The following is a 22138-nucleotide window of genomic DNA, read 5'->3' as shown; positions in this document are numbered from 1 at the left end:
CTAATGAGTGATTAAATGTAATGGTCAGTGAAGTGTCATTTTAATTGAGAAATGTTGCTTTGAACGATATGTAGAGAACTATTTTAAAGTTACCATTTTAAGATATCCTCTACCTCTGATATTTTCCTTGAATAAATCAGCAATACCACAACAGGTTCTGTACTTACTTCATCACATTAAAGGAATCTGTTTTTACTATTTGCCTAAAATCATGTTTGGTGAATAATTGATCCTAATAGGCTCATTATATTTAAATTGATTACTTCCTTTTTCAGTATCTAGGATTAAATGTTTTCCTGTTAATCCTCCTTAGGTTAAGGCCCATCGTTCACTGATAGAAAACTGCAGGGGCAGTGACCTTTTGTAGTTTTATACTCCAGATGTGATCTTTCCTCCCATACTGATTAAAACAGACCTGTCGTCAGTTCTCCTCTTCCTCCAGCATGGCAAATAGCAGAGCCTTGCTGTTCCTTTTCCAGTAGGGCAAAATCTTTCCTTTTGGAATTGTCTTATTGCTTCTTGTTAAGGGTTAACAGGATTCTCATCTCCACTGTGTTGAAGACTTTTTGTTTACTTGAATTGGTGACAGATTTGCTGTGTATTTTTGATCTCCAACATTGTCTGGAATCCTTAGAGGAAATGATCACCATACCAAGGTAGGGGTTAAGTATAGCTACTCAGATTGGCAAAAGGTGGGAAGTAGTCCACAGGGATTGGTGCTGGGACCACTGTTCACAATTTACATTAACGATTTGGATTCCAGAATCGGAAGTACAATTTCAAAATTTGTGGATGACACCAAATTTGTAGGGGGGGTTAGGTGTAGTTGATACAAAGGAAGAATATCACAATGCAGGAGGACATTGATAAACTTGCAGAATGGGTGTGTAATTGGCAAATGAATTTCTATTAGATAAGTGTGAGGCCAAATATTGTTTGGATAATAGTCTAAATGGGGTAGAGGAACAAAGGGCTCTAGGGGTACACATTCACAAATCACAAAGTAGCAATGCAGGTTAACAAGGCCATAAAAAATGCAAACAAAGCATGGGTCCCTTTCTGGAGGGATGGAATTGAAAAGTAGAAGTTGTTAAACTTGTATAGAACCTTGGTAAGACTACAAGAGTACTTTGCACTGTTCTGGTCTCCATACTATAAGAATATAGAGGCATTGGAGAGGGTGCAAAAAAGATTCACAAGGATAATACCAGAACTAAGAGGATATACTTATCAGGAAAGACTAAACAGGCTGGAGCTCTTTTCTGTGGAAAAGAGGTCACCCCTCAGCCTTCTAACAGGACTCTAGATTTTGATAGGTTAGATGTGGAGGAAATATTTCTACTTGTGGATAGTCCAAAACTAGAGGTCATAAATATAAGTCACTGATAAATCAATAGGGAATTCAGGAGAAATTTCTTTACCCAAAGAGTGGTAAGAATGTGGAATGTGCTACTACAAGGAGTAGTTGAGGCAAATAGCATAGATGTATTTAAGGGGAAGCTAGATAAGCACATGGGAGAGAAAGGAATGGAAGGATATCCTGATAGGGTTAGATGAAGTACGGTGGGAAGAGGCTTGTGTGGTACAAATGCTGACTTAGACCATTTGGGCCAAATGGCCTGTTTATGTGCTGTAGTTTTGATGTAATCTGGACTATAGCTTACTGTATATCCCATTTATACAAGCTAAGCAGAAGACTGTACTTCAAAATGGTCTGCTGATAACTTCATATCTAAGGAATGCAAATATAGGATGATAGGGTGTATCAATCTTCTGCCTGTTTGTGTATAGATGAAGCCAAGTCAGTGGTGGATGTTGTTTTCACTTGGCGTCTTTATTGATGCCGCAGTTAATTATTGTAAGTAAAATGCAATTTGATGGCAAATGATTCAATTAAAAATCTCAACTTCTGGTTTGGAGTTCTTTTGCAGGAAAATGTTCACTAGGTTATCACTGATAACCCATGAGCCACAGAACATGGTATAAGGGCACAAGAAAATAATAGGAGCAGGACTAGGCCATATAGTCCCTTGAGCCTGCTCTGCCATTCTCTCAGATCATGGCTGATCTTCAACCTCAACTCCACTTTCCTGCCTGGTCCCCATATCCCTTGATTCCCCTAGAGTCCAAACATCTATATATCAGCCTTAAATATACTCAACGACTGAGCATCCACAGCCCTCTGGGTAGAGAATTCCAAGGATTCACAACCCTGAGTGAAGAAATTCCTTCTCATCTCAGACTTTAAATGGCCAACCCCATATCCTGCGACTATGCCCTCTAGTTCTAGACAGTCCAGCTAGGGGAAATAACCTCTCAGCATCTACCCTGTCAAGCCCCCACTCTGTTCAAGTTAAATTGTAAGGAACTTCCTTTTTTAGCATATCCGAACAGTACAATAATCTTGGTAGAGTGGTGGTATATCAGTACACTTCTGCCATTGTTTCGCTTCTGTGCAAGTCTCAGTGATTTTAATTCCTGTTAGAGAGATGCTAAGTGAAAGATGTTTCTCTAGAGGGAGATTTGGAGGGAAAGGCAGCAAAGGCTGGCCTTTTATTGGTTATGCAGTGGCGCTGGCAGCAGGTCACATATCTGGGTATTGGAACTAGAGTGCTGGAATAATTAAAAACCGTTTTAATTGTGTGGTTATTGAAAACCTGATGAGCTTTCTCAATTGTTTCAATCCTGTATCCAGGACAACTAAGGATGGACAGTGAATGTGGCCTTGTCAGTGTTGCCCACATCCCAAGAAGAAAAATGATTGAACCCTTAAGTGATGGTCCTAAAATGGTGGATACTGCACAGCTGTGTCCACTCCACAATCACACTCAAACTGAACCTATATCCACCTGTAAAGCCATACTTGGATCCATTGGCAGTGCCACAACTGTTCTGATATTTAGTTATTAAGTATATAATATAAACTGGAAATGCTTAAAATGTACATCAGATTAGTCAGCATCTGAGGTTATTGTGACAGTTATTCAGACTTCAAAATAAACATACTTTCCATAAAGCATTTGTTTTCTTTCCTTCCCTCCTCCATGCTGTCCCTCAAATCAAAAGAGGAGAGAAAAGTAACAGGCACCCAATGCTGTGGGCGGTGCATGTCAATGTTTCACAACAGAATGGGATAGTTTTTCCTTGTGAATTTATTTTCCTTCCCACTTAAGGTGGAGCACTCTGGTACCTGTGGAAGTTCAATCAAATGTGCAACCTTATCAATCCCACAAATGTGCCATTTTTAGTAGTGCAATTACTGGCAAGCTACCTTTTACCTTCAGCTGTTGAAAGTAATTTGCATATATTTGTGACCAAGTCCTTTGTGGAGAATAGAATTATAGCTTGTCAAGCAACCTTAAATGTAGTTCAAAATCCATGTATGTTGTGGCGAGGGACAGAACCCCCCACCCACGTAGCGCATTGTTCATTCGCAAGTATTGGTCCGGCATCACCCTGACGGTCAGTTTTAAACACTTGCCCCATTAGGCATTTCAAGTCTGTTATGATGGCAACTTTGACGACTCTTTGCAACAAAGGAAGTTTTAAAAAGAACCTTGATAGATGTTTCCATTACTGCATCGCACTCTGTTGATCACTTTGAGCGTAGCAGATGATGATTGGGAGAATTGCTAACTTTGTTTCCTTCTCCTTTGCAGTGTATGCAAGATATGGGAAATACCAAGGCTCGTCATCTCTACGAGGCAAACCTTCCTGAACATTTCCGGAGACCTCAGACTGACCAGTATCCTTGGTGTCTATTGTATAAAATGAGCTGATACCCAGTTCATAACGAATGAACTCAGTGTTTCTGCTGGTCTGTTTTAAAAATATTACTGAAAGATTGTGATTGTGTTGAGGCACTTGGGTAGGGCTTTTTACAAAGTTTATAAAATGTTCTTGGAGTTTATTTGGGGAATATTAAAGGCATGTTTTCTGCTTGTGAAAGATCTGTATTCTGTTCGTGCTGATTTTCATTCTGCAACCTGTGGGACATCCTGATATTTGCATCGTAGTTCTGATTTAAATATTGAATCATTCAGAGAATTAAATCTGTGTATTTTAATAACCTGCATCTGTATACGCTAATATGGCAAGCAAGCTGTCCAAATTTATTTGAAAGTCATATACTTTTTTTTGAAACCTTGATAACATAAATCAGCAACCTTGATATGTTTTTCCATAATGTATATTTTCTCCCTAGTTTCCCTGTCTAGATCTACCTGCTTTAGGCACAGAATTCTTGAGAGCAGAGAGATGTTAACCTGATCCCAGGCTTCTGCTGAACTTTGTTTATAATGGCTTGGTTTGCATGTAAGAACTGAATGAACAGGGAATCTCAAGTTCAAATTTTCACCCTTGTATTCTGGGCAAAGTGCTCTGGAATTCCATTGAGATTTTCTATTACTCCAATCACTTTTTTTGTTTTATAAATATCAGTTAGTTTAATAAACAATTCAGTCACATGAAAAAATGAGTTCATTGCTCAAAAGATTTAATGCTTTGGCGAGGAATGATTTGATCCAGTGACTGTTTTGAGTTAATTTCTGCTGTAAATGTCCATTTGGGATTTTTTTTTGCTCTGGCTCTGAAATTCTGGTAACACAGCATAATCTTAAACTATCAATTAAAATGCAAGTACATTCAGCATCTGATGAACCCAAAATATGATGTACAGAAACCATCAGCAATGCCAGCATTGAAGATAAAATGCCTTTAACTGCAGTACAGCATCTGAATGTGCCAGAAGGATCTTGATTTTTAATTTTATTTTAAAAGCTTTTTTTTCGTACCCTAAACTCATGGGGCCTTGATGGAAGCAGTTAGCATTTAGTTGTTGCTTGACACGGATGGCTTTAATGAGCGTCTTCTTTGCAACATCATTAAATTGTGACCTGGAGCAGAAATCATTTTAGCATGAGCTGGTTTTTGCACTCCTGGTGCTCCTGGATTTGTCACAATAGACTTCTCAAATTAAGCTTCGAATTATCCACTGCATTACAAAATATTCATTAAGTATTTCTGTAGTGAAGTGTTACACTGAATTTATATGTATGGTCCATGAAGACTTTGCTGCAGTGAGCAGTCGGTGCAAATTGCATATTCTAATTCCTGGAGTTGTGTTACAGATGAATAATTAGGAAGCTGCTTATTAACCGTCCTTTAAATGAATGTAATTTGCTTAGCAGGTTGCACTTGTTCAATAATGAATTTGTCCCATTTTTTCCCCCCCCACCGTATCATATTTGATTTTTATGAGCAGAAAAAGTATTTAATTATCCTTTGCAGAATTCAGATTTTATTAGTATTCTATTGCCTTGAAGTTTCCTTAATCTAATTTTGTGCGGTTCAACCACTACTTGCTTTATTTTTTAAAAAACATTTACAACAATTGTTTTCTGATTAAATTTAATTGAGTGCAAATTAGATAATCCCTGTAAATGGAGCTTCCACTCTGAATTCCTGGAAGATCTGGAGCTAACTTTCTTTCATTTATTAAATTTATTTTGTTTGTTTCTTGTGACTTTTGTCAATTCTATTAAACTCCTACAAGTTTGAGTTTTAGAAAAGTTAACCCATTAGGTATAGAATTTTTCTCCTGTTTTCGAAACATCTTCACATCTGCAAAACATGTTCTCTAATTCCAGTGCTACATATATTCTATAACAATCAAAACACTGGTACCTACGAAGTGAAGATTCACAGCTTCATTTTTGAGACAAGTGGAAATCCTAGTTGTATATTTTAACGGTTCAAAATTAGATTAAAAAAATTTCCTCAAACCAACAGATTGAAATTCCGAATTCTACAAATGGTACAGTGAAATACTTTTCTGCTCAAAAAATCAAGTGACTACAACAGGGGGAAATAATTGAACAAGTGCTGGCTGCAAAGCAAATTGCATGCATTTAAAAGTCAGGTCATATGCAGGCTTTTGCCAGTTGGCAATTTTAGTCAATTTCATTTAGATCATTTATGGAAAAATGGGGAAAAATTGATTGGGAGGCCCCTTTGCTAATTGCTAGCATTCTCTGGCATTTCAACTGTGGTGCTATTGATTGTCTGTGGAGCTAGATCTCAGTAGAAATAGATACGACCATGGCATGTATCTTCACTGTTTTCAGACTAATGGGTGATTTTGGTTCTGGGTAGGGTGCACGCGGCGGCTTCCTAAAGGAGTCAGTGGGGAACCAGATTTATTTTGGTTCGGAATTCTTGTATTGATGCAGTTGGCAAGCTGCCAGTGCGGAATGCCTCCCCACCACCCCCCCAAAGGCAGTTGTCTGATCTGGTGACAGGAAATCTGGGTGGCTAAATATGAGGGGCCTGTGGCAGTGCTTTAAAGGGGATGGATAGAAGTGTCAGGAGTGAAAACAAACAGCGCTTTGGAGCAGCAGGTATCCTTGCAGAAGCTACTGCAGTAAGTATGTTAAGTTTGGAACCCTTAAGGCTCAAAACTCACGAGCAACGGTCATACGACTGTGTCCCAAACCTCCATTGAGCTTGCTCTGGCTACAACTGCGCATCCTTTTAAAGAGGGGGGATGGGGGGAAGAAAGGAGGATTACTGAACTTGCACAGCTAAGCAGCTAGTTGAGAGTGGCACTGGGGGAGTTAATGCACATGCGATGGGGAGCAGAGAAGAGGAGTATTTTTTTTAAATAATGAGTGAAAATTTCAAGAGCTTCATTTTTTTCCTTCATGGGATGTGGGCATCGCTGGCAAGGCCAGCATTTATTGCCCTTGAGCACTGCTGCAGTCTGTGTGAAGGTTCTCCCACAGTGCTGTTAGATAGGGAGTTCCAGGATTTTGACCCGGCGATATATTTCCAAGTCGGGAAGTGAATGTTTAGGGTGGTGGATGGGGCGCCAATCAAGCGGGCTGCTTTGTCCCGGATGCTGTCAAGCTTCTTGTGTTGTTGGAGCCGCACTCATCCAGGCAAGTGGAGAGTATTCCATCACACTCCTGACATGTGCCTTGTAGATGGTGGAAAGGTTTTGGGGAGTCAGGAGGTGAGTCACTCGCCGCAGAATACCCAGCCTCTGACCTCTTGTAGCTACAGTATTTATGTGGCTGGTCCAGTTAAGTTTCTGGTCAGTGGTGACCCCCAGGATGTTGATGGTGGGGGATTCAGCGATGGTAATGCCGTTGAATGTCAAGGGGAGGTGGTTAGACACTCTTGTTGGAGATGATCATTGCCTGGCACAAATGTTACTTGCCACTTATCAGCCCAAGCCTGGATGTTGTCCAGGTCTTGCTGCATGCAGGCACGGACTGCTTCATTATCTGAGGGGTTGTGAATGGAACTGAACACTGCAGTCATCAGCGAACATCCCCATTTCTGACCTTTTATGATGGAGGGAAGGTCATTGATGAAGCAGCTGAAGATGGTTGGGCCTAGGACACTGCCCTGAGGAACTCCTGCAGCAATGTCCTGGGGCTGAGATGATTGCCCATCAACTGCCACTATCATCTTCCTTTGTGCTAGGTATGACTCCAGCCACTGGAAAGTTTTCCCCCTGATTCCCATTGACTTCAATTTTACCAGGGCTCCTTGGTGCCACACTCGGTCAAATGCTGCCTTGATGTCAAGGGCAGTCACTCTTGCCTCACCTCTGGAATTCAGCTCTTTTGTCCATGTTTGGACCAAGGCAAGGCTGTAATCGGGTCTGGAGCTGAGTGGTCCTGGCGGAATCTAAACTGAACATCGGTGAGTAGGTTATTGGTGAGTAAGTGCCGCTTGATAGCACTGTTGACAACACCTTCCATCACTTTGCTGATGATTGAGAGTAGACTGATGGGGTGGTAATTGGCCAGATTGGATTTGTCCTGCTTTTTGTGAACAGCACATACCTTGGCAGCTTTACACATTGTCGGGTAGATGCCAGTGTTGTAGCTGTACTGGAACAGTTTTGGAGCACAAGTCTTCACTACAGCTGGGATGATGTCTGGACCTCTAGCCTTTGCTGTATCCAGTGCACTCAGCCGATTCTTGATGTCACGTGGAGTGAATTGAATTGGCTGAAGACTGGCTTCTGTGATGGTGGGGATATCGGGAGGAGGCCGAGATGGATCATCCACTCGGCACTACTGGCTGAAGATGGTTGCAAACGCTTCAGCCTTGTCTTTTGCACTCACGTGCTGGATTCTGCCATAATTGAGGATGGGGATGTTCACAGATTCGCCCCCCCCACTTCTGTTAGTTTAATTGCCCACCACCATTCATGACTGAATGTGGCAGGACTGCAGAGCTTTGATCTGATCTGTTGGTTTTGGAATCGCTTAGCTCTGGCTATAGCATGTTTCTTTGGTTTAGCATGCATGTAGTCCTGTTTTATCCCTCCCCAAGGTAATCTCAACTACCTAACTGATGGTAAGTAAACTAACTTGTCCTGGCTTCGGTTGTAGCTATTGTGCAAATGTGCACGTACCTGGTACAGCACCTTGCCTCCACTTCTGCCCCGACCCTGGATGAACTGAATAACATTGGAAACTTCTGTATGGAAAAATCATGGTGAGCCTGTGTTAGCATGCCACTGTAATGCTTCAACGCATGTAACTTTAAAAAAAATCTTAATAGAATTTGTGTTATCTTAAAATTAAGTTAAATTAACTTCACATTTTTGAATTTTTACTTGTTTTAATGTTTTCAAAATTGAAATTACTAACCATGATCAGCTTTATCTGATCTACTTAGAGACGTTGCAAAAAAAACAAAGCTTTTTTGAATTGGTGCTGACTTTAAGTGTGATTTTTTTTTTCTCCCCCCCCCCCCCCCCCCCCAACCACCAAGTATTTACTAATTATTGTCAGTTCAGATTTCCCTTCAATACATATTAAGCCACTTTTCAATCTTTGGGAATCACTCTTGAATTATGTCAGTAAAAGTACCACTAATCAGTGCGCATTTCCCTTAAGATTCATGTATGCAAACTTCTGGCTCGTGGGTGGTCTATTTTAAGAATGCCGTGTCTTTTTATAATCATTTCCATTATTTGCTTATTACCTAACTTTTTAAGAGTTTTTCATTCTTTGTTTACTTTGGGCATATTTGGGGAATGTTTTCATATCACCTTAATATTTCTCTTGGCTTTTCATTTACCTTTTTCACTAGCTTTTTGTCGTCTTCATTTACTTAGTGGACTCAATCCAATTTCCTTTTGTACATTTCAAAAGCCTTTTGCTTATCTCTAATGCAAATATTCACATCCCTGTTTAACCACATTTGTCTGTCCTTTTAATCTCTCTTAACTTGGCCACAATGAGGTTTGATTGTATCCTCACCAACATTACTTCCCATTCTCCTATAGATCTTTGTCATTGTGTACCAGTTACCATTTGAAGCCCATTCTTTTAAAGCTACACTTTTTGCAGACCCTTAGTATAGCATTTTAACTTTAACAATCATGTGATCCCAGATTCTTTCTTTAAACCAATATATAATGGGTCATTACTGCTTAGGTTTAGAACACACTCTCACTTATGAGAATAAGCCAAAATACAGAGGCCGAAATAGCCAGAGGAAGAAGTCCCAAAGACTGGTACCATCTGACTACCCATTCATGTACGCCCAAAGATCTATTCAAACTCGTTACCAGGTACTAGCAATAACCCGCAAAACACAATTTTACATCCATTTTTCCTTACCCACGGCTTTGTCACCACTAGATTTTTACTTAATTGATTTGCTCCTCACTGATTTCTCACTAGTCACCCTCCACCTTTGATAGACAATATTTGGTCCAAATACAGCCCCTTGTATCCTGTTCTGCTCACCCATCACCTTGTCCTTACTGATCTGCATTGACTCCCAGTCTCTCAACACATTAAAATCCTCATCCTCAGTTCTTTCCATGGCCTCACTTTTCTACAACCTCAAGCCTTATTCTCCCCTCTCCTCTGGAACTCCCTCCCTAAATTCCTCTGCCCAAAATTCATTATTTTTTTCAAACTAAGCTTTTGGTCACCCCTCCTAAAGTGATCCTCTGTGGATTGGCACCTGCTCCTTTTTATTTCTTTCAGCTCCTTTTGTAAAACATCTTGGGATACTTTCTACATTAGAGGCACTATATCAATGTGAATTGTTTCATGTTCTTTCACTTTTAAGAGCTTAAGGGTTGGGACCCCCAAGTATGTTAATTTGTTTATATACAACCAACACCAGCATATCTTTGGCTTCTCAAAGAAACTCATCTCCCTCATCTCAGTATCTCCAACCTTTACTTGTAGCCAAACAAATCATTGCATGTTATCCTAAAGAAGAACTGTCCCTCCATAAACTTGAGCTCATCCAAAATCCTGCTGCCCGTACCCTAACTCACACCAAGTTCTGTTCACTCCTCACTCCTGGTCTGGGAATGCCTCTCTTTTTAAAAAAAAAAATAATTCTCATCCTTGTTTTTAAATCCCTCCATAGCCTCGCCTCGTCCTATCTCTAACCTCCTCCAGCCCTACAACCCTCCCCGATCCCTGCTCTCCTCCAATTCTTGCCTCTTGCGCATCCCCGATTTTAATCGCTCCACCACTGATGGCCGGGCCTCCAGCTGCCTAGGCCCTAAGCTCTGGAATTCCCTCTCTAAACACCTCCGTCTCTCTACCTCCTTTTAAGACGCTCCTTAAAATCTACCCTTTTTTGACCCAGCTTTTGGTCACCTGTCCTAATATCGGTGGCTCGGTGTCAAATTTTGTTTGACGGCGCTCCTATGAAGCGCCTTGGGACGTCTTACTATGTCAGAGGTGCTACTTAAATGCAAGTTGTTGTATTGCACAAGTAAATATCCCATTACCTTGCAAATGTGCGTTCTTCCTTAATTCTTTCTACTATCTCATTTAATCTCTTTTTTTTCCCCCTTCAGTGCCACTGCTATTCTATTCTCCAACACTGCTTTCCATTCCTTCCCAATCTTGATTGCATTAAACAAACTTAGGCAAACCAGGACTCATTTCACACTCCTACGTCACTAATCCTCATTTAAAGAGTTGTTCCAGCTCTGGCAGGGAGCTCACCCATTTTCATTGGAGAAGAAATCCAATTGCGGATATAGCAAAGAAGAAATGGGCCACTTACTGATATTTACTTCAGACTTAGGAATGAATGTTGATGAACCAGGATAAAAAAACTCCTTACGATTTGTAACCAATTTATTTTTCCAGTCCTATTTTTGAAAATAATTTAAGAACCTGTTTTCTGGTTGGAGTGCTTTCAAAAATGGGCATCGTTGCTGATTGATACATAGATCTTAATATCACCATTTTCAATAATTTATTTGGGCCAGTGCCATATAAGGATGTCCAGTGCTGAATTGACATGTTGTGGTTTAAAGGTGTATGCTGTTGGATCTCCCAGTGATTTCCTTTCATCAATTGTTGTCCATCTTGAAATCTAAACCACTCATTGCTTATGTATCTTATTTAAACAAGACCTGCTTATGTATCTTATTTAAACAAGACCTGCTTATGTATCTTATTTAAACAAGACCTGCTTATGTATCTTATTTAAACAAGACCTGCTTATGTATCTTATTTAAACAAGACCTACTTATGTTGTCTTGGCCGAAGGGCTCTTTATGGCATTTTTAGTTGATTATTTGTCAAGCTAATTCCTATGTTCCAGTACTGGGTAGAATGGATTCTAAGAACAGAAAGCATTGGTCCTATTTCAGATTAGGTCAGTGAGAAAAGAGAGGATTTGGGTGTGATTATTGACTCTATACTGAAAGCTTCTGATCAATGTGAAGCAATTAAAACTAATCAAATACTAGTATACATATAAAACATCTTTAAGTTTTAAAAATGAGTTATTGTAGCCTTGTTCAGATCACTTGAAGGCACATTTAGAATATTGTATGCTATTTTGGGCAATTTACCTTCAATAAGGCATTCAGGGAGGTTCAGAAGAGGTTGACGAGAAGCTTTAATATATGGAGAGACTCATTGACCTAAACTTGACTTGTTTGGTGAAACAAATATTGAAAGGAGATATGGTTCAGATTTTTGCCTATATCAGAGTAAGCGATATAGGCAAATACATTAAGTATTTAACTTAATGACAGTGAACAATTACTAACTTAACCAGTTTCTGAACCTAGAGAATTGAAGGTTTTAAAAATTTTCCTTGTAATGCAAGTAGATATGTGGAGCAGACACCCAATAATTTGGTAATGTTGTATTGATTATTTGGTTAGGCGGTGGGGGGGGGGGGGGCGGAAATAAGTCAAGATTTGTGTTCCTGATCTTTATTCGTGACTCCCACTGGGATGTGTATGTGTAAAGTTGGGCTCAACTATAATCTTCACCTCTCTCCCCAGCCCTTGGGTGCAGTTGGTTAGACATTGACTTTAAATCTATGGACTCTTGTGAAATGAGTTTGGGCAATCTCAATCCAGTTCCTAGTGTTAAGTGAGTGGAATCATCCAACGAAGAAACAGAAGGTTGTGAATGATGGTGAGGGCCGTAACTTGTTTAATGGGAGGGACAGTGACCTCAAATAGAAACTCTCATCTCCACTTTGTTTTGGGCAGCTAGTATTAGCATCAAACACTCCCTGGTTAAATATCCCTATATTTTGTCTGAAAATTGTGCCTCAACCTCAACTTCGAGCATCTCCACTGTGCCAATGTGCCATTTTTCGCAACAGCCAACCTGTAGTCTTTTCAATTGCATGCTGCATTTGTGCAGTTTTGTGCAGTGGACCTGTACTTGCTGGGGGCTGGATTGAGATGGTCCGAACACCTTTTGCATAGGAACCTCAATTAATGGTAAATGAATGAGGACTGAGCTATCAATTACAACATGGTGATTTTAGTGGAAACTAGTCACCCTGGAGCATAACTTTGGAAGGCCATATAATTGGTTTAGAAATACACAGCAAGATCCTTTCAGCTTTGGAGGTGATGTAAATGGAGCCAAATGATTCATTAAAAGATGCAAGAGCAGACTTTGAGGTGCATAATGTAGGGAACAAAATCACCACTTGAATGTGAATAGTTGTAACCATGAAGTAAGCTAGATTATCCATTTAGTTTCCATTCCTTTAGAAGGTACTGATGTAAGGGCAGTACTTGGGATGGAGTTGTGGGGGGAGGGAGGGGAAGATAGTTTCTCTCTTGGGATAAGGAGAACATTAATACATTTCCAAGAAAGAAAGGTGGCCAGTAAGAAAATTTCAAGACAGGAAAGGATAAAAGTAAGTTTGGAGGCATGTATCCTGAGAACGATAAGAATAATGAACCTGGTGGAGATGAAAGTTAATGTCGGATGATCATGGAGCAGAATGGAACAATGGAAGAGAGTCTGTTAGCAAGTTCATTTCGGTTAGAGTTGGATGAGAAAAGGGTGCAAAAAAGGTCTGCTTTCTGTTTTAGACGACCTGACAGGAGAATAGACAGGAGGATTTAGGGAAATTAAGGGAGACAGATTTGGCGAGGGACCAGGGAAGCAGCTGCCGGAGCACTGCAGTTGACTTGCTTTTCAATAAAGTTGAATTTGGCAATTCTAATAGTGGAATGCAAACGGATATAAAGTTGGCTCGGGATTGACCAAGGTGCCAGCTGTGATAGGCAGAATATTTACACGCACAGCAGAAAAGCAAGTATGTTTGAACCAAAATACAGTACCACTTTCAATAGAAGGGGAGGGAGTGAGGTATTAATCTTTCCATGCCAACTAGAATAACATCAATTTCTTCACTGGCACAAAATGATCAGAAGAGTATGAACAGTTTTTAGAGCGAGGAAAGAAAGTAAAGACTTCACAAAGATGATGGTCCTACTTCACTGACTTATCAAATGATTGCTTTAGTGTGCAATTTGTCGCAGAATGTTTTAATCACCATGCTACCTCTGCCTTTATCAGAAGAGTGCAATAGTGGAGAGACTCAGTGTAGAAGTTAGTATTGGTGGAGAAGGTGTCTGAGATTAGCTGAATTACTAGATTAATCAGCAATTTGGGTAGGCTGATCAAATTGCTCAAGGTCATTCAAGATGGCAAAGGATATTATTGCTGACCCAGAGAGAAGCAGAGTTGTTTTCAGCTAATTTCCAACACCTTTTCCTCACCTCCAGTCCTAATTTATGCACTGTCTGTTTCCCCACTGTTGGGCTCTACTGGTAGAGGCAGGTGTAGTAGAGTTGTTGATGCTGAAATCTCCAGGATTTGTAGTTTCAGCAGAGGGAAATTAGAGTTGATAGTTTCAATCTTGCTTCACAAAAAGTTGAGTAGTCAGTTTGGAAAGCAGTAGAACAGCAAATGAATGTAGGGAGGTGAGATTTGTAGCCACAAGAGCTCAAAATCAGGTGATTAGTTTGGTTAAATGAGCTGATATTGAACATAACCGCAAACTACTTTGACTCTTCTTAATTTATCTTACAATTTCTACTCCAACTTCTGATCGAGATGCAACCTGGTGTTGCAATTCAAGTTTTCTCCCCAAAATCTGAACACGTTTTAAGGCTAAGCAAGAAGGTACTTACTGTAAACAAACCTGTCTTCTCTGAACTCAAACTTTCAATCTTATGCAGGATTAATAATACAAGAAATTAGCAGTATAATACTTGACTCGCTATGTAAATTAAAGCATGCAGAATCTTTAAGTCAATTTCAGTAACTTTTGAATAGAATCTCTGGAATGTTAGATGGATAAATGACACCGCTGTTCTAATGCCTTAGTGTGGAAACAGGCAGTTAGATCAGGAAACACAGGGAAAAACTTGTACCTTTACTATAATCCTCTGGGCCTCTAAAGGACAGGTTTCCTCTGAAGATCAGAGGTTCCCACTCAATAGTTAGGCAACTGGGGTATTTATAATGCTGGAATGTAAGGTCTTAACAGTTTCTTGGTTTTCTGTTGTCATTTGCTCTGGCTACAACAGAAGTCATTCTAAATGTCTGATATGACTCCAAATTGACCATAGCTTCTGATCAGGCAAGAACACCAAAAGTATGTCTGACTCTTCATGAAACTGATGGCCATCTTTAGGCAGCTTTTATGTTTTTTCCAAGACACAAGATTCTGCATCTGTATCATCGCTAACTGGGAAAAAGTTTTATAGGAATGTTGCTGTTTGGTGTGAGATTTGAGCTCGCTACCCTCACATTTTGGTTTCAATTCTGGAATAGATGAGGGTGGGATGACTGGCGATGACAAAAGTGACTTTTTTGGGGGCTTTGGTTAATACTGATGAAGACTGTGACAGAATACAAGATGATGCTAACAAACTTGCAGAATAGAAGTGTAAATGTCAAATAAATTTCAGTATAAATAAGTGGTGCATTTTTGGTAGGGGGAATAAGGAATCCACCTACTCTTGGAAGAGTCTAAATGAGGTGGAGGAGCGAAGGGATCTAGAGGTACAAAGACCCACATCATTAAAATTAGCAATGCAGGTTAACAAAGCCATAAAATACAGACAAAGCATTGGGGTTCAATTCTAGAGGAATAGAGTTCAGAAGTGCAGAAGTTATGTTAAACTTGTATAGAACCTTGGTTAGAACACATTTGGAGTACTGTGCACAGTTCTGGTCTCCATATTACAAAAAGGATACAGAGGCACTAGAGAAGGTGCAAAAATATTTACATGGATGGTATTAGAACTATCAGGAAAGATTGAACAAGTTGGGGCTCTTTAGAAAGGAGAAGGCTCAGGGGTGACCTGATAGAGGTTATTAAAATTAAGAAGGGGTTTGATGGGGTAGACGTAGAGATGATGTTTCTACATGTAAGGGAGTCCAAAACAAAGTCATAAATATAAGATAGTCACCAATAAATCCAATAAGGAATTCAGGAGAAACCTCTACCCAGAGAGTGGTTAGAATGTGGAATTTGCTCCCACATGGAGTAGTTAAAATGAATAGTATAGATGCATTTAAGAGGAAGCTAGATAAGTACATGAGGGAGAAAGGAATAGAAGGATATGTTGATTAGATGAGATGAAGTAAGGTGGGAGGAGGCTCATGTGGAACACAAACACTGGCATATATGTGTTGGGCCAAATGGCCTGTTTGTGCTGTAAATACTATGTAATACAACTATGTAAATTTAAGATGTCTTTAAGAATGTTACAAATTTGCAGGATCAACAGAGAAAAGGAAACAGATGTGGTTTTTGGAGTCAGGCCACAGTGGGTTGTGAATCTTTTGGCTGTTCTTGCATATTGATCATCTCAACATAGTGAAGGAAAGGGATATTACCTGGTGCTGCACAACAGGGATGCAGTGTCTAGTAGCAAAAAGCCTGCAGGTTAATTTGGTCTGTGCCAGATCTAAGGGAATCATTGCCTGTTAAGATGGAGATATCTGTGGGGTGGGGGGAATTGGTGTCCTCCATCACAGCATCCAAGTCTTTTGCACTCAACTCAAAATGCAAATCAACATGTGATGTAAAGACTTTTCTCTCATCAGAACTAAATTTGTCTTTAGCTAGTTTGAAGGTATGGCACCTTGTCCTAAAATCGCAGTTTAATTTAATGTAATTTTAAATTTAACTTTTTCTAAACTATCATCCTGTGTGTACATTTGAGGGGTGCCTTGGTTGACTTGTTTCATGACTGAAGGGCTCAAGTTTCTCTAGTCTTATGGGGATCAGTCTCATGGCAGCATTACACTGTCTGTAGGGCTTGACTGTCTCCCCTATATCTGATCAAAAATTGTCTGGTGGAAGTGTGGAGCTGTTTGAACATGGCATCCTCTGACTTGTAGTTTACTGATTTGGCTGTATAGTTCAACATTCCATTTACTGCTTCACAGCGACCAGGAATGTTAAAGCACTGAGTCTACTAGGATCCCTTCATCTTTCAATTTTACCACCAGCTATTATACCACTTATGATATACTTAATATCCTTTTTTTCATTCTGTGTAATACTTTTGTTCATTTTGAATTTCACTTGATAGTGGTCTGACCACTTGCATTATCTAGCTTATTTTATAAGTCCTTGGTTGCTACTTCAGACTTGACTGCTCCTAGTTTCACTGGTTGCAAATTTGACCAGTTTGCATTGAGTTTTTCAATCTAGGCCATTTTGGGAGCCTCTGTAAACAGTGGAATGGGTCCAGATGTAGACATTTACTTAGATGCTGGAAAATGAAAAATAAAACATAATGCTAGACACACTCAGCAGGTCAGGCAGCATCTGTGGAGAGAAGTGATGAGTTAATGTTTTGAGCCTGGATCCTTTGTCAAAATTTGTTTAATCTGTGCAATGATTGAGGGGTAGTGTGGGTGCAGTACAAAGCAGAGTTGGCTTTTCTTGAGCTGACTGGATTCTGCCAAACTGTGTAGGTCAAAATAGTCTCCTGTTGTTCATCTGAAGTATTTGGGTCTAGGAAAACACTCCATGCTGCTTGAAGATGGTGAGCACTTGCTAGACTTCTAGAAATCCAATACACAGACCAATTTGGTCTCTGCCAATCATAAATGATTGAATAGCTCATGCATAAATTGCAATGCACACATTTTTCTGGGGTTAAATGGTTCCTGATCAGCATCCACTCTACTCCAAAGTTGTGACCATTTAAAATGAATGAGCTAATCAGGACACTGGGAAACCATCTGGTTAGTAATATTGCTGGTTCTGGATGGCTGGAAACACAAAATGGAAATTCTGTTGGACAACATTTTTAAAGGTTTTTTAAAAAGTGGTGCAATTTTTTTTTACAATTTTCCCAGAGACTGGGGAGTAATTTGAATAGAAAGTACTCCCCTTAGACTTTCCTTCACAGTTAATCATTACTTAACAGAATTTTATTAAGTACAGGAGAATTATGTTTTTGAAGTTTGATTTAAAACACTTATGAAATGGAGCATTAGTATTTTCAATTTGATTCCATATTTATTCAGGAATCTTTTCTACTGTTGTAGCTCCACATCTTTGGATAAATGCAGATTGTAGCACAGGAAGTTAAATGTGTTTTTTTGAAAAAAACTAACATTTTCCTTGATTGAATATTCATCAGAGCTGTAGAATTTTTCATCAGAGACAAGTACGAAAAAAAGAAGTATGTGGATAAAAATGTAAACAGTGGAGTCACAGTAAGTACTGCTGCATAACTTATCCTGGTGAGACTATTTTCTTAAGACCTGAAAAGTTCTTCACTAACATTAAAAATTTGTTTTTACTGCAGGCTCTGTAGAGATTGCAGTCGTTTTGCATCAGGGTGATTCAAATTGAATGTGAACTCCCAGTGTTTATGTTGAGATTTACGCTCCGATGGTATTACATTTACCAGCCCAATACATGTTGTTTTGCCAGTACGCAGAAGTTGCAGGGCATGTACATCAGATCGTTTTATAACTGCCTGATCCAAATCTTCTATTCACAGAGCCAGACAACTCTCGCATTCAGGAACTTGGAGGTTGAATGTGCTTTTTCAACTGAACATGATTAATGTAGCTAGGTTGTTTGGAGCTGAATTGCACCTCCCCATCAACTTGTGGTGCGATTCAGCTGCACATTGTAACAAATGTGAATTTGCAGTTCACATCAGCAGCTTCATTCCTTCCCCCCCCCCCCCCCCCCCAGAAAATAAAACCTCGCAAATAGAAATGGCATTTGTTAGTTAAGGAAGGCCATTTAGTTCAGAAACTAGCACCAAGCCCTTTTGGTATCTTCCCACTTCACCCAATATCCCTCAACCCCTGATGCTGATTTGTTTCTTGGACTGAGTTCTACTGTCTGAAAACTTCAACTGATCCAAAACTCTGCACATATCCTATGCTGCTTGCTCCTCACCCTTCACTGATCTACATTTACTCCTGATCCCCAACATCTCCAATTTTAAAATTCTCATCTTTGTTTAATTTCCTCCATGTCCTTGTCCCTTTCGAGTTTTATTCACCTCTTAAAACTCCTGCCCTCCGCCAAACTCACCGTAACTCTGACTGAAGTATCTTGTGCATGCCTTACCATTGGCGATCATGCCTTCAGCTATCTAGGGCCCACACTCTGGAATCCCCTCCTTAAACCCCTCTGCCTCTCCACCTCCCTCACTTTCTTTAAGACCCTGCTTAAAAACCTACCTTTGGTCGTGTTTGATCACCTCTCCTTTGGCCAGGGACCCATTTTTTCCTTATGCTTCTATGGGGGAAAAAAAAGAAAGAACTTGCATTTATATAGTGCCTTTTACAACCGTAGGATGTCTCAAAGCAATTTACAGCCAATGATGTACTTAAATGTAGTCACTGTAATGTAACACACCAGCCAATTTGCACACAGCAATGTGGTAATGATCAGATTTTTGTTTAGTGATGTAGGTTGAGGGATAAGTATTGGCCAGTAAAAGTATTTTACATCCACCTAACAGGGCAGATGGGGCCTCTGTTTAACATCTCAATCCAAAAGACAGCACTTCTGACAGTGTAGCACAGGAGTGAAACACCTGTGGGACACTTTTCTATGCTAGAAACAGTATATAAATGCAAGTTGTAGTAAGTAGTCTAGCTTGATTGGTTCTGGGAAACATTCTAGGGCATAATTTTGACTTTTGAAGATTGTATAAAATGGGCAAAATCGGAATGGCCGCACATTGTACACCCCAACCTATTTTCCTTCCATTTAAAGTCAATGGCCAAAAGTTAAAATTACCTTCGCCATTGTGCAGTGGCATAAAGATGCCATTGTGATGTTGCAGATGGAGGGTATCATATGGTGGCCTGCATCTATGCTGTATGAAACCCCAGCAACTGCACTATGCTCCCTGTTTGTTTTCTTCAGTTGAAGGTTGTTGCTTGTATTGGATGCCTCATTGCCAAAATTGGGATAAGTATTCATTTTTTCCTAGCTAGACTAGATAGATCTTAATGTGTCAATATATTTTCAAAACCCTCCAGTCCAGGGTGTTTTTTCTTTCCAAGTTTCTTGGGCGTTTAAGGCATTGGTGCTGGGTTGCACTGAATAGCATCAGTTGAGAGTCCAGGAAAATAACAGGCAGGACTGTCCTTATTATGATAAGTATATGAAAATCATGGTAAAAAACAGTTGATGCTGTTAGCCCACTGATATGTCCAACAAGAAGACAAAAGCAAAGATATGCCCTTTTAGATTGTATAGTAATGCCATTGGTTAATCATATAATTCCTGAAGCAAAAACAATAGCATACAAAGATGGCTGAGGAACACGCTGGAGTTTCGCTCGCAGTACTGAGAATATGTCCCCAAATTGGGCTGTGGTTGTACGTTATGCCTTCAGCAATTACCTATGCAATATATTGTCTGCCTCCAAAATGAAGTGTGTCCACAGTGGAATCAGGATGTTTGCACCAACATATGCCAAAAGCTTTGAAAACTGCAGAATGCAACAGCATATTCATGATCGCTGACAACTGTTGAATAAATTGCTTGTTGCCAAAATGTGACACTGACTTCAATTTAGTTACTTTTTTTTCCCTTTCTACAACAGTATTTTTATCTGACAACCTCAAAGTTTGGTTTTCTCTTTCTCCTCAAATAATATTTGATCATTATTGGTCATATCATTTTCAACTAGCCGCACCTCTAGCCAAGCTGTCCAGTACAGCTACAACATCTACACCTGGCATCTACCTGACAAAGTGGAAAATTGCCCAGACATGTCCTGTCCACAAAAATTAGGACAAATCGAATCCAGCCAATTACCACCCCACCGTTCTACTCTCAATCATCAGCAAAGTGATAGAAGGTGTCGTCAACAGTGCTATCAAATGGCACTTACTCGCCAATAACCTGCTCACTGATGCTCAGTTTGGGTTCTGCCAGGACCACTCTGCTCCAGACCTCATTACAGCCTTGGTCCAAACATGGACAAAAGAGCTGAATTGGTGAGGTGAGAGTGACTGCCCTTGACATCAAGGCAGCATTTGACAGTGAGGTATCAAGGAGCCCCAGTAAAATTGAAGTCAGTGGGAATCGGGGGGGAAACTCTCCAGTGGCTGGAATTGCACCTAACACAAAGGAAGATGGCAGTGGCTGTTGGAGGCCAATCATCTCAGCCCCAGGTCATCACTGCAGGAGTTCCTCAGGGCAGTGTCCTAGGCCCAGCCATCTTCAGCTGCTTCATCAATGACCTACCCTCCATCATAAGGTCAGAAATGGGAATGTTCGCTGATAATTGCACAGTGTTCAGTTCCATTTGCAACCCCTCAGATAATGAAGCAGTCCATGCTCGCGTACAGCAAGACCTGGCCAACATCCAGGCTTGAGCTGATGTGTGGCGTGAATGTTACTTGCCACTTAAGTGCCAGGCAATGACCATCTCCAACAAGAGTCTAACCACCTCCCCTTGACATTCAACGGCATTACCATCGCCGAATCCCCCATCAACAACATCCTGGGGTTTACCATTGACCAGAAACTTAACTGGACCAGCCATATAAATACTGTGGCTACAAGAGCAGTGTATTTTGCAGTGAGTGACTCACCTCCTTACTCCCCAAAGCCTTTCCATCATCTACAAGGCACAGGAGTGTGATGGAATACACTCCACTTGCCTGGATGAGTGCAGCTCCAACAACACTCGAAGCTCGACACCATCCAGGACAAAGCAGTCTGCTTGATTGGCACCCCATCCATCACCTTAAACAGTTACTCCCTCCACCATGGCTGCAGTGTGTACCATCTACAAGATACACTGCAGCAACTCACCAAGGCTTCTTCGACAGTACCTCCAAAATCTGCGACCTTCACCACCTAGAAGGACAAAGGCAGCAGGCACATGGGAACACCACCACCTGCACGTTACCCTCCAAGTGTCTCACCATCCTAAATTGGAAATATATCGCCGTTCCTTCATTGTCACTGAGTCAAAATCCTGGAACTCCCTACCTAACTGCACTGTGGGAGTACCTTCACCGTAAGGACTGCAGCGGTTCAAGAAGGTGGCTCACCACCACCTTCTCCAGGGCAATTAGAGATGGGCAATAAATGCTGGCCTTGCCAGCGTTGTTCATATCCCATGAACAAATAAAAAGGAAAGATGAGGACGAAAGGGGTAAGTCAAGTCACAGTGTTTGTGAAGGATTCCATCACAACTGGAATGCAAGGATGCTCTGGGGGATTGCATGAAGATAGAATTAAGAAATGAACAGGAAAATGGTACAATTCTTGATGTGCATTACAGACCAAATGGGGTGCGTCAAAGAATGGAGTTCTGTGGATAAATAGATTAATT

General features: G+C 40.4%; 1 protein-coding gene across 1 annotated transcript in view; it reads left to right on the top strand.

Annotated features, from left to right (window-relative positions):
* smap1 (small ArfGAP 1) overlaps positions 1-22138 on the top strand; it is a 311358-nt gene that overhangs the window by 58076 nt on the left and 231144 nt on the right. The window contains exons 3-4 of the mRNA XM_067984029.1: positions 3660-3745; positions 17951-18026. Coding sequence (XP_067840130.1) covers positions 3660-3745; positions 17951-18026 — 162 coding nt within the window. The remainder of the gene's footprint in view (positions 1-3659; positions 3746-17950; positions 18027-22138) is intronic.

This window comes from Heptranchias perlo, chromosome 5 (genome assembly GCF_035084215.1).
Source record: "Heptranchias perlo isolate sHepPer1 chromosome 5, sHepPer1.hap1, whole genome shotgun sequence".
Lineage (NCBI taxonomy): Eukaryota > Metazoa > Chordata > Chondrichthyes > Hexanchiformes > Hexanchidae > Heptranchias > Heptranchias perlo.
Note: the sequence above shows the minus strand (reverse complement) of the source record. Positions and strands in the feature narration are given on the sequence as shown.